This window comes from Narcine bancroftii, chromosome 3 (genome assembly GCF_036971445.1).
Source record: "Narcine bancroftii isolate sNarBan1 chromosome 3, sNarBan1.hap1, whole genome shotgun sequence".
NCBI classification, from domain to species: domain Eukaryota; kingdom Metazoa; phylum Chordata; class Chondrichthyes; order Torpediniformes; family Narcinidae; genus Narcine; species Narcine bancroftii.
Window position 1 is genome coordinate 240140465 of NC_091471.1, and position 14769 is coordinate 240155233.

At 42.6% G+C, this 14769-nt stretch overlaps 1 protein-coding gene across 3 annotated transcripts in view; it reads right to left on the reverse strand.

The window, feature by feature from the left end:
• Positions 1-5273: 5273 nt before the first annotated feature.
• Positions 5274-14769, reverse strand: part of carm1 (coactivator-associated arginine methyltransferase 1) — a 71875-nt gene continuing 62379 nt past the window's right edge. The window contains exons 15-16 of one of the 3 annotated variants that reach the window (XM_069927248.1): positions 11213-11281; positions 5274-7276 (exon numbers count right to left, since the gene is read on the reverse strand). In XM_069927248.1, coding sequence (XP_069783349.1) covers positions 7137-7276; positions 11213-11281 — 209 coding nt within the window. In that variant the 3' untranslated portion in view covers positions 5274-7136. Of the gene's footprint in view, positions 7277-11212; positions 11282-13083; positions 13286-14769 lie in introns of those variants that run through there. The other 2 variants (XM_069927249.1, XM_069927250.1) reach the window with 2 other exon arrangements.

Genomic DNA, 14769 nt, shown 5'->3' on the forward strand with positions numbered 1-14769 from the left:
AGGCGCGTTGTGAAAGGGCCAGCCCCTTCCACTGCAGTCAACACATATCACCTACAACCCTGAGATTCCTTCCCTGCGGGGCAGGCACAATGACCACTGCAAAAAAAAACCTGCACTCACCATGCACAAATAAAGAAATGTAAACAAACTGACTGTGCAATACACAGAGTGAATACAAATCAATAAGTAGGAGTCCTTAAATGAGCCCGATTGAGTTTATGGTTGAGGAGTCTGATGGTGGAGGGGGAGCAGCTGTTCCTGCCTGGTGGTGCAAGTCTTGTGGCTCTTTCCTGATGGCAGCAGCGTGTGCTGGAGATATTCTCGATGGTGGGGAGGGTTTTGCCTGTGATGTCCTGGGCTGCGTCTATCACCTTTTGTGGATCTTTACATTCAGGGGTATTGGTGTTCCCGGACTAGACTGTGATGCAGCCGGTCAGCGCACATCGGTAGAAATTTGCCAGAGTTTCCGATATCATACCAAACCTCTAGCAGAGAACGAAGATGTGCTCAAATGTTTCTCACGCAAAGCCAGCATTTCCACAGGATGGGGTGGAAATTGAGGGCTTGAGCTTTCCGCCAGAGGGTAGGAGGCCCAAGGGACAATCATGTGAGGAAGGATGTACTGACTTTGGAGGCAGGGCAGAGGAGATTCACCAGGTTGATTCCAGCGATGAGGGGGGTTCGAGTCATCTGGGACTGTACTCATTGGAATTTAGAAGAATGAGAGTGGATCGTATAGAAATGCATAAAATTATGAAAGGCATAGATGTTTCCATGGGTGGGGGAGACCACATACAGCCTCAATATTTAGGGTAGAAGATATTGGATGGAGATGAAGAGGAACAGCTTTTCCCAGAGGGTAGTGAATCTGTGGAATTTGCTGACCATTGAAGCAGTGGAGGCAACCTCAGTACATATATTTAAGACAAGGTTGGATGGATTTTTACACAGTAGGGAATTAAGGATGTGGGGAAAAGGCAGGTAGGTGGAGATGATCCCATCATCAGCCTTCCCACATTTTGTTTTCATACCCTGGTGAAGGGCTCAAGCCCAGAACATCAGTTATGTACCTTTCTTTGCTACATACAGGACACTGTTGACTAGTTGAGTTTCTCCAGCATTGTGCTTTTTCTTCAACTCGGGTGTCTGCAGATTTTTGTGTTTTGTCCCCACCATGATCTCATTGAATGGCAGAGCAGGCTCGACAGGCTGGGTGACCAACTCCAGCTATTTCCCCAGAGACATAGATGAGCACAGGAGCCTGCAGGCACTGGCATCTGAAGCTAAGTGGGATGGAGGATAAAGAATGGTCAAGGTTTTGAGCCAAAACTCATTAATCTGGATGTTTTTGGTCAGGTCAAGTAGGAAAAGTTCAGAATTTAAATACAAATACATGAACCATAGAGCTAGGGTTTATATGGATAAATCGGACCAAAAGATCCCGTTCTGTCTTCTGTACCCATGACTATTTTCACTTGGTCAAGGATTATCAATGGCAACAGGTTGTTCCCCCCCTCACAGTTAAAGGGTTCAGTGACAAAATTCTCCTCCACGCAGACAGAGAATCAGTGCAGAAGTGAACAAGACCTTGCATGTGAAAGGTCCTGCAATATTCCAATTATTTAAAAGAGCTGAGAAATGCACCACTCAACTGCTTCAGAAGGTGAGTGAACAGAGAATGGAGATGCATTTTCTTCTTTGCCATCCAAACCATGTCTGAACCTCTCTCAGTTCGTTGACTGTTTAGGGTCTTGGTATTACCAAGCACCATGTAGCAACTCTGCTTTCAAATACATGAAATAGAACCCTTCTGGGTGGTTTCAGGGTCCCCAAATCCCATTTTAACCTCTGAACTTTAAAAGCCACACAAAAACATAATTAATATTATCCCTCATTGAGTGGTCATCAGCTGCTTCTGCCACTTAACTAAGCAATGAACAGGCAAAAAAAAACTCAGCATCGGACTCAGGACAGACCATTCATGCTGAGTTCTAATCAATCGCTCCAAAGCACTAGAGCACATTTTAATCACGAGATGGCTGTTTCAACACCAATCGTGAGCTGGTTGCAAAAAGTAGAGGAAATTGGCATTTTTTTTGGAAAAATGATTCTATCATGAAGAATCACTGACAACAATTAGAGATGGCGGTGGAGGGGGTAAAGTCAAACACGTCACTCAAAAAGCATGTAATATTAGTGTTTTATTTGATGTATTACAGGATTATGATTCTCTAACAGTCTAACAATCTCATGTCGTCGTAATAAAATCTACACACAACACAGATGAACGAAGATCTATCCATTCTACAGAAACATTTCTAAATTACACTAAAACACTAAGCTACAATATGGTAAAATCCTCTAGCAAGGGTTGGATCAGGATAGCTGTAAATGGATTAACCAGAATATTGTTCAGGATCAATATCGACCCTCATTTGTAAAGTAAGAGATTTTAACTGAAGAACAAATGGAGAATAAAAATTTGCCCGAGGCATTGCACCAATTGTGTCAGGGAATCGTTTACAAGGTCAGTCTACTTAAGCCCAGGTCATCGGATGACTGACGTCCCTCTAAGTATTTGTACCCTCAACCCCAGTGCAAGGACTACTTAAAAAAAAAAGGGCCACTTACACGAGAATAATCCCAAACTTTCAAATGGAATCCACATTAATAACTCTGAACAGTTCCATTCAAGTTCACCAATTACACTTTGCTGCTTGCCCAGCTAACCATGGATCAATTATCCTTGCTGTCAGCCACTGTGATAATTTATCACATTAAACCTTACCCATTCTATTATGTTTTAAAATCCTTTTCACTGTAGAAATATTCTACAAAAGCTGCCTAACAGAGGAGGATGAGGCTAAAGTTGAAGTCACGCCTACTCTGTAATACTCAATTAGGGAATCACACTGACACAGGATTACGGATGCACGTTTGCACACCTGGTAAGATGCCAGATGTGCACATTGCACCAATATTCAATAAGAATCAGTCACTCCAATAAACCTGGCAACCCATCGCAAATCTGTCCCTTCAGTTGTGCAGTCAATCTACTCCAGCCAAGGGTTCACAATAAATTCAGGGCTCCAATCCAACAGAGCTCTGTGAAATGCTGTGAATGCCACTATCTACCTTACAGCCCTGTCTGATCAGAAACTTTGTTCCACTGGCAGGGCTAAAAGAGGCAGCTTTTCAACTGACGAGTGCCAGTTTGGCCCATCAGAAAGAGCAGTACAATCCCATTCAAGGTCCAAGGAAACAGGTTGGGAAAATAGAGGTTTGCAGTTGCGGAGTAGAAATAATTCAGCCCGGGGAAGCCCCAAACGATCTGTCTGTGCAGAAACCAGCCGAGGTCATACGGATTAAAATGGGGGATTTAACTCAAAGCCAAATCCCAGGAGAAAGCCGTGAACAATTTCACAGGGGATTAAAGTGTAACATCAAACACAAACCCAAGAGCAATGATCTCTCATCAGGCCATTCGTGCACCCATGTCCGAGGCTGAAATTCAGGTCAGTCTGGACTGGTGATGAGCCAAAGTGCAATAAGAAACTGATATTCATCCACAAGTTATTACTGGATGGTACTGGAGCTTGCACGACGACTTATTAGCCTAGATGCCATTTCTTTCTCACAGGTGCCAGCCCTTGTGGTCACTAACGCCAGCAGTTCAAACATTTAGCACTAAATTCAAAATCTGATTTTACGGGAACTGTAGTATCTGAGAGGGGTGGGGTTGAGGGTTGAAGAGGATGGAAAAATCAACACAGCTCAAATTCACTCTGCACTTGAATGTACCAGAGAAGTAAGGGTTATCTTGCAAGCAAGTGGATGTAGTACCAAATTATAAACATTTTTCGGAGGGAGATTGTGAAGAGAAAACCAGCCTGGTGCAAGTAAGAGTTAAAAGTGGGGAAGGAGTCGAATGAGTGAAACCTAAGCAAATAATGATGTTGGGCAAGCGGCTACTATCACAGAGTAAATTAACATATCAGAGGAGTTTAAAATTGAGGCAGCAGAGCAGCGCAGCAGTTAGTGCTGCTGCCACTCCAGCAAGCAGCTTTGATCCTGAGCTGAGAGGCTCTTCAAGAAGAGTTTGCATGACCCTTCTGCGACCAAGTGAGTTTCCCCAGCTTTCTCTCAAAGACATGCTGGAGTTCAATTGGCTTCTATTAATTTGCCCCCGTCACGGGCAGTTGCAGGAGAATTGGGGGGGGGGGGTGTGGGGGGGAGTTTATGGCCACGTGATAGGGAAGATGCTGGGGAAAGAGATGGATGGGATTGCTTGGAGACATCCTCCTACATTAATGCTTTGACCCAACCGGGATTCAACAAACAATAAAACACTTTGAAGTACTCCCATTAACTGTCAGCTGCCGGCAATCATTTGAAAGGCAATAATGCTAACCTCGCTGTGGAGAAAGGAGAGCAGAGGGAGGTGATTACTGATAGGATTCTTCACCAGCTCCAATTTTCACAGCCATCAAAATAAATAGCAACTCCATTCCAGCCTCTCAGAAACAAATGGAAGTTCTGTACATAGCGCTGTGTGCAGCAAGATGCAAATACAACAAAACCTCTCCAGATTCCAAATAGTTAATTCTCCATTCCGAAATGGAAGGAAGAATAAACAATCTGGGAACAGGGATTCCTTTTTTCTATTGTCAATTCCCACCCCCCCAATGTCCAGACTCTCTCCTGCGCCCCCCCCCCCGCCAACACCCAGACTCTCTCTCCACCCGCCTCAAATGCCCAGGCTCTCCCCAGCCCCCCCCCCCCCCAAATGTCCAGGCTCTTTCACCCCCTCCTAAACGTGCAGACTCTCCTCAGTGATTTTATAACAGTGCAAATGTCCCATAAATGTGCATCTGCAATGCTTGCAAGTTATCAGTGACCATTTAAAAACCTGGGGCTCATTTCCAAAGTTTTGATGGACGTGTGAGTACTTGTTGAATGTTAAACTCCGTTATAAACTGGTGCACTGTCCCAGTTTACCAGTTGCAAACAGATGTTCGTCTGAGCAGGATAAAGCTGGAATCTCAAACAGCTCCCTGCAAGTGGCAGAAGCCTGACAAAACCCGGTCTGAAACTGCCGATGTTTTGTGGAAGTGGTAGTTCATTCGGCGAGTGGCTGAACATCTGACTCAGTGAGACCAGCGAAGCTTTTGTGAAGGGTTCTTGTTAATCAACTTGCCTACTGGATTCCTCCCAGTAATGCAGGTGAAGTACCTGGCAGTCAACTTCAATTCTTGTATTAAAGCATCATGCAAAATAGGTGACTTAGGACTTTATTGCAGAGGTTAATTCTCTCACCCTCACACACATTACGCTGTGACTGACCTGTTCATACCAACTCTATCCCAATCCTCAACATTTTAGGACACTATATATCAAATAGAAAAATCAGTGTATACAGCAACTTTGTCAAATCAGTACTTATTCCACCCCCCCACCCCCCACCACTCCCTATTCCAATGCCTGTGATGCAGACTTATTTTGCATAAGGCAAAGCCCATTAATAAAGACATGAAAAATGAAGGCAGCCAAACCACCAAGTCAGGGCACAAGATTTTCAAAAGGAGCCGGGTTGATTTGCATCCTTTTCCTCAAAGTTAAATGCCTTGTATAGAATTTGCAGTCAGTCTGCAGAGTTTAAAATCAATTTTTCTATCAGAGATTGCTGCGAGTTCAATCCGAACATGGTGGAAAAGCAGACTGGTTTCTTCTACATCTGGTAGAAATGTGAAGTTTCATACTCAATAGAGGTTTTAAAGTTAATCATATAAGAGGCAAAATTTATTTCATCTGAAGTGTTGAGTGTAAAATCCTGTACCCTAACTATTGCGGCATACTGCTAGAGAATACACACAACCCAGTCCAGCAGTTTAGGTATTGGAAAACAAATTCCAACATGATACCCACGCAAGTTTCTGTCAGAGCTATTTCTCGACCTGTACGGCACCAATAGCACTTGGACCAGTACAGGTCGTTCAACCTACCATTGATGTCCTTCCAACCCACGAACAAAACCACGTTCAAGATCCCAGTAGACATGGAGCATTAAGTTGAATATTTGGGAATAGCCAGGCAAGAAGGATGCAGTGATCTAAGTATCTGCATGCAAAGCATTAATTACGTTCGTCTGGGATTCAGTGAAGAGGCAGTCTGTTCACGGCTTGACTTAGTGCTGTTGAGCACCAGATTTGCTGCAAGACAGATACCTGCTGCTCCAGGTGCTGCACTGGTTCCACTAGCCTTGCATTGCTGCTTTTCAGGTGATCCTGCAAAATTGTCAAAATAAAAAAGAAATGGGGCAGGCAAAAAGCAAACCGGACAGGTACCAGGCAGGACCGGAGAGTTAAAAAAATATATAATCCAATTCCTCCCCTTTTACTACAGCCAACACCAGATCTGCAAAACCATCCTTCACAAAAACAAGCTCATTCATCCCACATTTCTATAGGAGTTAGGAAGCATTTCTTGCCAGTCTTATTGGTGCCTAAACCTTTTAAAAACAACTCCCCCCACCACAAATTTGAAATTAAGTACCCATCATATTTAGATTATTTAGCCTGTTCATACCCAAGGTCTATTGGTAATTTCTAAAACTTCCAACTGATGGTCTCTGTTCATTTGAAATTGCCAGGTGATTCAGAATAATAAAGAGGAGAGAGACCAGGGGGGTGGGTCATACAAGGTCAAGGAAACCTTCCATAAGCCACTGGCTCCTTTATGCTGCAGTGGAAGGCGCTTTAACATTTTAAAATCGACAGGATATCTAGAAGACAAACTAATGAGGAAATCTACTGACCAACGCAGGATCAGGCAGCAATCATCATTTCACCTTCTCCCCCCTCCCCCCCACCCTTGTTTATTTTTTTAAGTATATAAAACTTTACAAGACTGGTATCAAAGAATCTGTATTATTACATCTCCATGGTAAAAACCAAGAAAAAAATCCCTACCCACCATGCACACACCCACTTTCCCCATCTCAGGTTTAGCTAAATCCATGGGCGATGAATTTGGACAATTCATAGACATTTTTTTTGGAGGGAACTGAATCTGGATTTGGTTTTCATTCCTCTTGAAAGTATCAGTTCTAAAAAGGTCTGAGGTGGTGTCATGAACTCTTAGCTGCCATAGTGCATTGTATTGGTGCTTATGGACATCGGAGAGGCCATGGATATGGCAGGGCCGCCCATGGTGAACTGACTGTTGATTGAATAGTGGCTGCTGCTGGAAATAACTCCCTGTCCACCGCTTGAAGACCCTAAGAAAACATAACAGAATAACAAATAGCCATAAACGCCAAGTTTCTCAGACAAAACTCCCAACATTTTAAAAAGACAACTTCTTTTGAGGACTAATATCCTTTGACCCCATCCCCGCTTTGAAAGCGCATTGCTGCAGCAGCTCCCCGATTCAGGTAGCTAGCTTCCCACAGTCAGCCTGCTGGATTTTCCAGCTAGTGACCCCCAGTGTAGATGGATCAAGCAAGCCCCCCCCCCCCCCCCCCACCCCACACCACTTGATCATTATTGAAGCAGGACTGAAAGATAGGCACACAGAATCCTCGTCACTCAAGGAGGAAGGGGGAGGGGGTGGTGATGTGAGTGAAAGCACATTACCTCACTCTATTCTGAGACAAAATTAATTAATGTTCACTTATCATAGATCTGCCCCGTCCATGCGATATTAAACACCCAAAACCAGATTTTATGAAACCTAGTGTGTTTTTTTTTAAATAAAGGGACGACAGATTCATTTCCCCATCCCAGCTGAAACACCATCTTTGGTCACGGATCAATTCTGCAGGTATTGACTGCTCTTCATTACTTTGGCAGGCTGAGGGGAGCCTACAGCGGGGAGCAGTGACGTGGGGAAGGGCAGACATCATTAGGCCTTCGTTCTGCTCTCAAGGACTTCACGTTACTTCAGTTACAATGGCCATTCCCCTTGCCGCCTACACAATGGTAGCAAAGCCTCTAGTTTTAAAACAAACTCGCATCTTGTGACTAAAATAGGAAAACTACATGCAATTATAAAAAAGAATTTTTTTCTTATAACAAGTTAAAGGCAACAGTAAAATATAGAGCGTTATAGAAGTTATAACTGGCCCATAAAAAAAAGTTAAAGCTACCCAATCAGACAACAAGGGCATATTCATTTTAAGTTAATGCAAAATTGAATGTTCAAACTTTGAAATGTTGTATTTGCCCAGGGCAACTTCACTTCAGGGTGTGGACTCTGGCCAGTCAAATAATGGACATTAGACACCAAAGCAGCACGTCCCACTACTCAAGACACTTCCTGCGCATTCATTCAGAGCAAAGTGAGGATGAGCTAAAGAAGCAAAGGAAATAAGTCACATCTTTCTAAAATCTTTCCTCCCAACAAACCCTCAAGGAAATAAAAAATATGGACCTATAGCGTACTCTGTGGACCGTCTCACTGAATGCACAATTTGGCTTAGAAGGGAGATGTCAACGTGCTTGGACAGTGCTTCTCTAGACCTGATTTCTCTGATCAAACTGATAGACTGATCTTCTTCCAATTGCATTAGAGTAAACCACTTGAACCCAATTAGATAGGCCAAATAGTTCAGGACGAGCTGAAACATTTGAAGACAAAAGATGAACGGATCTCATGAGGAGCAGGGTGTTTTTTTTTATTAAAAAGACTGCCAAATTTGGAGCTGATCTAGCCTCCACTTCTCTGGAAAAGTCAGCATGGAGGAGAGAGTTGGAATATATAGGGGGTATTAAAACAATACATTTCAGTTAACAGCTTCACCAAAAATGAACAAATTTGTTCGGATAGTGGGGGTTTGCTACTCCAGTACTAAGGTGATGAGACCCCACACTGTTCTGCTTGCACCTAGCCCCATGCACACACAGTCACGTGCTTGAAGCAAAATTAACCTTGCCAGATGTCAGGGCAGTACAATTTCAGTATCCGTAATCAGTGCCATTACAAAATTACCCGGGCGCAGTGATTCAAATGACATCTGAATGCAGGCCCCTTGTGGACATGATAAAATCTCAGTGATTCACAGACTGTCACTCCGTTCCATTGTACCCAGTGCAATTTATGGTGTGGGAAGAGAAGGGTACAACTCAACTTCAACACTGATTGGGGAAGGGGGGAGAACAGATAACTAACAGCGAGAATCTCACGTTACTTCGAAGCTCCAATCCAAACTTGTTGGTTTCAACAAGCTCCCTGCTTGAGAGAAAACTCTGGTGGTCTGCATTGTTTTGGGATTTAATGGACTCCCTTCTTTCCCCCGTCCCCACCATGGTCCAAATTTGAAAATGGCAAGCAATGCTATACATTTGGCGTCCTTTTTCTTTAAAAACCTTTTTCTCCCCCACCACATTGAGATGATTTCTCTAAGCCAAAAACAAAGATTTGTGAATTAAAGACCCTTGTCATCTTGTTCAGAAGCATTCAAAACAATACCCACGATAGATGACTACTTGGAGGATTACAAATTTTGGACACACCCATTCATTTTAGTTTCTCTGTCGCTATTGGAAGTGCAGACTTTTACAATAGCGACACATTTACTCATCACGAGCTATGGGAAGACACAGGGCCTTTAATCAACACTTCATAGTTACCAGCATGCTATGAACCTTACTGACAGAAATCCGGCTCCAGGCACTTGTAGCAGCCTGCTGCCAATGGAATTCCTAATGGAAGGGAGTCTGGAAAACGATGAGCCATGTGGAGAACAAAACAATCCCATCAAAGTCATAAACAGCCAACCTTACAGCCAAGGTTCCAACTCAAGATCACCTTCCAATAGAGACAAAAAGAAGATGCAACTGTCCAGACTTTTTCCACGCACTTTCAGGCCACAGGCATGGAGTTGGAAAGAAAAATCAACCAAAGTTCAGACCAATCAAGTAGAGAGTGCTCAAAAATTGAAATCGACCAATTTGGACAGTCTGAAATACATTACAGCATCTACACAATCGAGGATCCCATGGGAGTACTGGAACCATAGCTGTATGCTGGAGAGCTGGTCTGCATGTATATATAAAGGGAGGGTGAAGACAGGGGATTGAGGGGGGAGGAAAATTGGGGGAGAGAAAGGATTGAGGGGTGAGTAAGGAAATAAAATAAATAATGGTAAGAAAAGGAGGTTTTTTAAAAAAAAAAGAGTGATTCAACTTGCACAGGGAGATCAACTCAAATTTCAGAGAGAAAGACAAAGTGCAAATGCTGGAATTGCACAGTAGCATCATCAGCCCCTCCAAAAAGAGACGAGTTTAGCCAAGTTCTGGCTTGAATGTCGGACATCACCAGAAACGGCAACTCGTCTCATCCCAGTTCGGTGGCTGACAGAACTTCTGTGAATTTGCAATACTCGTGGATTATGATGAGATTAAAACACCAAAAAGGGAAAGGTCACCAAACTGAAAAGAGAATTAAACTGCAGGAATAATACAGCGATCAGAACATGACCCTCAGGTCTCAATCCATGGTCTAACTGGGAGGAGAAAATACAAAAAAAAACACAGGGGTCCAGCAAAATGGCAGAATGACAATTTTTAAAACTTAAAAAAAAACCTGTGCTTAACTGATAGCCACACGGACTAGAAGACAGGCCTAGCTGCCAAGACAAACTCCAGGAACAAACTATTCAACGAGGCGGAATTTAACAGCAGGACCACAGCCTCGGTGCACTCCCTGTTCAAAAAGGTTACGTCAACATGAACACTAGCCTGGAGTCCTCCCTCCCAAGCCGTGTTCAGCTGAACAAGCATTTTTGACTGTAACCTCCAATTTTAACATTACTAACAAGTTGAAGGATAAGATGAACTACAGGAGTTGGAGCACCTCAATTTTCAGCAAAGCAGAGGGGGTGGCAGGGAGAATGGATATTTAAAAAAAAAATCTTGTGTAGCAGGGATTAACATTTAAGGTTCTCACAATTAACTATGTGACAGGTTGTACTGTGCATTTAACCTACTATCAACTGAAAGTTCAGTTCTTTCCCCGTGCACAGAGGACCTTTTCAAGCAGACCAGCCAACACTTTATTGCATAGCAGGCTCGTAGGTGCAGTCTGCCAATTCCAGAAGGAACTGGATTGGCTACAGGTTGCTATGGGTGCCTGGAGCCAAACAGTTGCGTTTCCATTGGCAAGTTTCATTCGACCGGTCAAGCCTCAGAGGGATTCAGGGCCATGTCTTTACCCTGTATAAATCCTGTGCTCATAATGGATCCCAGTCTTGAGTGAGTGTGATTCACTATCCCAGTGTTGGCTGTGAAGAGAGGAGGAGAGAGACCTTCCAGTAAAATACGACAAAGGGAGGGAAAAGCACTAAACAAAAAAATGCACAAAGCTCATTCCTCAATAATGCATCAACTAAAGTTCAATTATGCATGGTGTCAGCACAGTGTCACCAAATGCCCATTGCAGTCAGATGGAAACAGATTGTTGACATCATGTGGAGTTCATCAATAAAAGGAAAGCTTCAAACAGGAATTCAGGGAACAAAATGCCCCTGGAGTTTAGACAGTAACAGGCCGGCACATCAATTAGACTGATTTTGGATTGTAATTTCATGTCATTGCAGGTTTGTGGAATTAGACTTGTGGAAAGTATTTAAAATCTCGCACACCGGGTGAAGTGGAGAATACCGCAACTCAATTCTCATTTCTAAATTTCTCATGTGAAAGTTTCACCTCTTCTCTTGCTAAAAACAGAGATATAATTTGACACGAGCCAAGGACTTTCCAGATTCGGAACCAAGTGATGTTTCTTCATGCAAGCCCAGGTATTTAGCATCAGCGAATCGGAGTGTAATCCCAGTGACCCCATACTTCAAGGGCAGGTGGGTCAGCATATGGGAAGAGCCACTGCATTGCCTCCCCAGTTCCAGCAATACTCGAGGCCAGCTGGAGCGTCCCAACGAGGAGTGCAGCTAACAAGACCTGGTATTAATACTACTTACCCACATGCTATTGATATAATCAATCATTTCATCCTTCCTTCCCCTGTCTTTAGACACATCTTATTCCAGATTACTTCAGCATGTCAATACTGACTTAACTGCCCATCCTCAATAGAATGTTCAACGACCTTGGTTGTAACCAAGAACAAAGATCTAACCCAATATTGTTAATGGAATGGAAAAAGATAGGGATTTGGGGAATGGAGAAAGGGAATCAAGAAAAAAACCCCAACTAAAGTGTCAAAAAAAAGGTAATCTTTAGGTTAGCAGATTAATAGAAACAAAAAAAGACCTGTATTCTATTTCAAACTGAAATCTTCTTTTAGACATCTTACTGGCTTGTTTCCTTCTCAAAGGCTAGAGATTTAATATCACCGTGTGCACAGAATTTAGTGCTGCCACTGCAAAATTTCAGTTTCTCTGGAGTAAAAGTACTAAAAAAAAATCTGTTCAACAGTAAAAAAAAAAATGGCACCATTGCTGCATGCAATTTGAGCTACCGCACTGAGAATATGTTCTGGCCCAAGATCAATGTAAACGTCGAGAAATAATTTGGGGGCACAAATTCAAACCGAGGCATATATCAAAATGGGTAAAACACCTTGAAGGGCTCAAGCCCAAAATGTCGGTTCTGTATCTTTATCTTTGCTGTATGAAGTCCGCTGTTTGACCTACTGAGTTCCACCAGCAATGCATTTATTTTTTAGTTATACATTAGGTGGGAGGACAGAACATTATCTTCATTAGGGTTTGCTGGGTAAATTTTGAAAATATTGAGCAAAAGGATAAATTAAGTAAAGTGCAAACATTTCCTAACGTATTTGTCATTCATAGTACGAAGGTGCTGCAGCAGTGGTGTTAACTGTCCATCCCCAATTCCTCCTGAATCGGACAGGTTAGATTTGACCAGATTGGAGAATCAATCCAGTACTACTTCTACAGTAGATACACTGGAATAAAGAAAAAAAAATTAGCTACCTTCTTGAAGTTGCTATGGGGTCAAATAAGTTACCTTCTCTGGCCCACAGCCATCAGTAACACCCAACCCCAAGAAAAAGGCCAAGAAAAAAAAGTCATAAGTACCATAACTGACTATTTACTTTAGTTACAGCTGATCGAGTACATTCTGATCTTCGACTCTCCTCCTGAAGAAACCCAGTGCCCACATCACAACATCTTCCTGTTCACCTTTCGAGTAAACATTTCAATTCCAACATTTCTTCAGTTTTTTGAGTGGAACTTTCAAGCACCCCAACATTTCTTTTTCCTCTATACTTTATCAACTCTAGAATATTTTGCAGGTAGTTCTTCCTAGAACAAGGAAGGATGCAGTGCAAAAAGACAACACAAACCATGAAGTTCAAATGTTAGGTTTAAACATATTTTGGTTTGGACTCGTCGTAAAACCAATGGCTTGACTGTTAAATAATTATTTGCCCAGAAGTCCTGCATGGCGCAGGCATTATCAGAATTCATCATTGTACATCTCTAATGGGACCAAACTGAATTGGCTGGTTCTGTTCGATCTGGAATCACATCAGGCTAAGTTTGGCATATTTCCTTTCTGGAAGAACATTACAGGATTTTGCTTCCCATTACTGAGAGAATTGAAAAAAACCCCAGACTAACTGACTAATTCACAGCTTCCAAGATTGGATTCAAGTTGATGTGTGGCTAAATTTCCTCTGACCTCATTTTAGAGGCGAGAGAGTCAGACTAGTGTCAGGACAAGTTCCTACAGCACTGGTCACAGACACTCACCTCAGAGGGATCAGAGTTAAACAAGTTCATTTTCTAAATTTATTCACCATTGTAAGAATTGAGATAGACTTGGACACCCACAGGGAGATGCCTCCAGGTCCTGTCTCCCTTTTCCCTCAACAATGCTTGAGCAAATTTATCCTGATGTCTAATATAAAAATCTTACTAATCAGATATGAAGTTGGTGTGTTTCTACAGAAATGGTACTCATCATTCAAGGTTAGATTGCTGCAGTCGGTTCCCTAACTGTTAGGGAGTCACTATTTTCAATTCTGGGACATCTTAATAGTGGCCAACATTCCTTCTAAATAAGGTGCACATTTCATTGAAGAGCACTGTAGATCGTGCAGAGATCATGGCACAGAATCCAAACACCGACTACAACGAAATAGGGAGAGACGTGGCAAGTTACTCCGCAAATCACAATTTAAAAAATTGTGAATTAGCGACAACTGAATTTTGAATGATCAAAAATAAATGTGAATGAGCTGAACATTATGGAGATAGATACCCGAAAATCACAGACCACAAATGACAGAGCCCAAGTACGTCTGGAAAGACTGTAGCAAGAGTTAGTTTCTCTATGCAACCTGGAGGTGTTCGATAGTAAAAAGGTTGAAAGAACAGTCACAAGCAAAATGCATTTCCCTTCCCCGATGGGAGCAGAAGTTCAAAACTAGACATTATTCACCAAATCAAATGTCAGCAGAACATCTTCATACAGGGATGAGATGCCAAAATGGGGTGGCCGAGGCAAACATTATAGCTGCATACAAAAGAAGACACAAGGGGGAAAGAAACAGGAAATATTGATAGAGTGAGTTGAAGGAAATCCATTGGTTGATTTGGAGCCTAGACAGGCTGGGCAGAAAGGACTGTGCTCTGAACTCTACACATTGCTCATTCCTACCAGTGATTACAGTACAAATGTTAAAACGGGACACCGGATGTAGCTAAACTCTACACCAGAAATGCTTTTCTTTCAAAGCTTTTCAAATCAGAACTTTAATGGTACAGCCTGGATATTAATATTG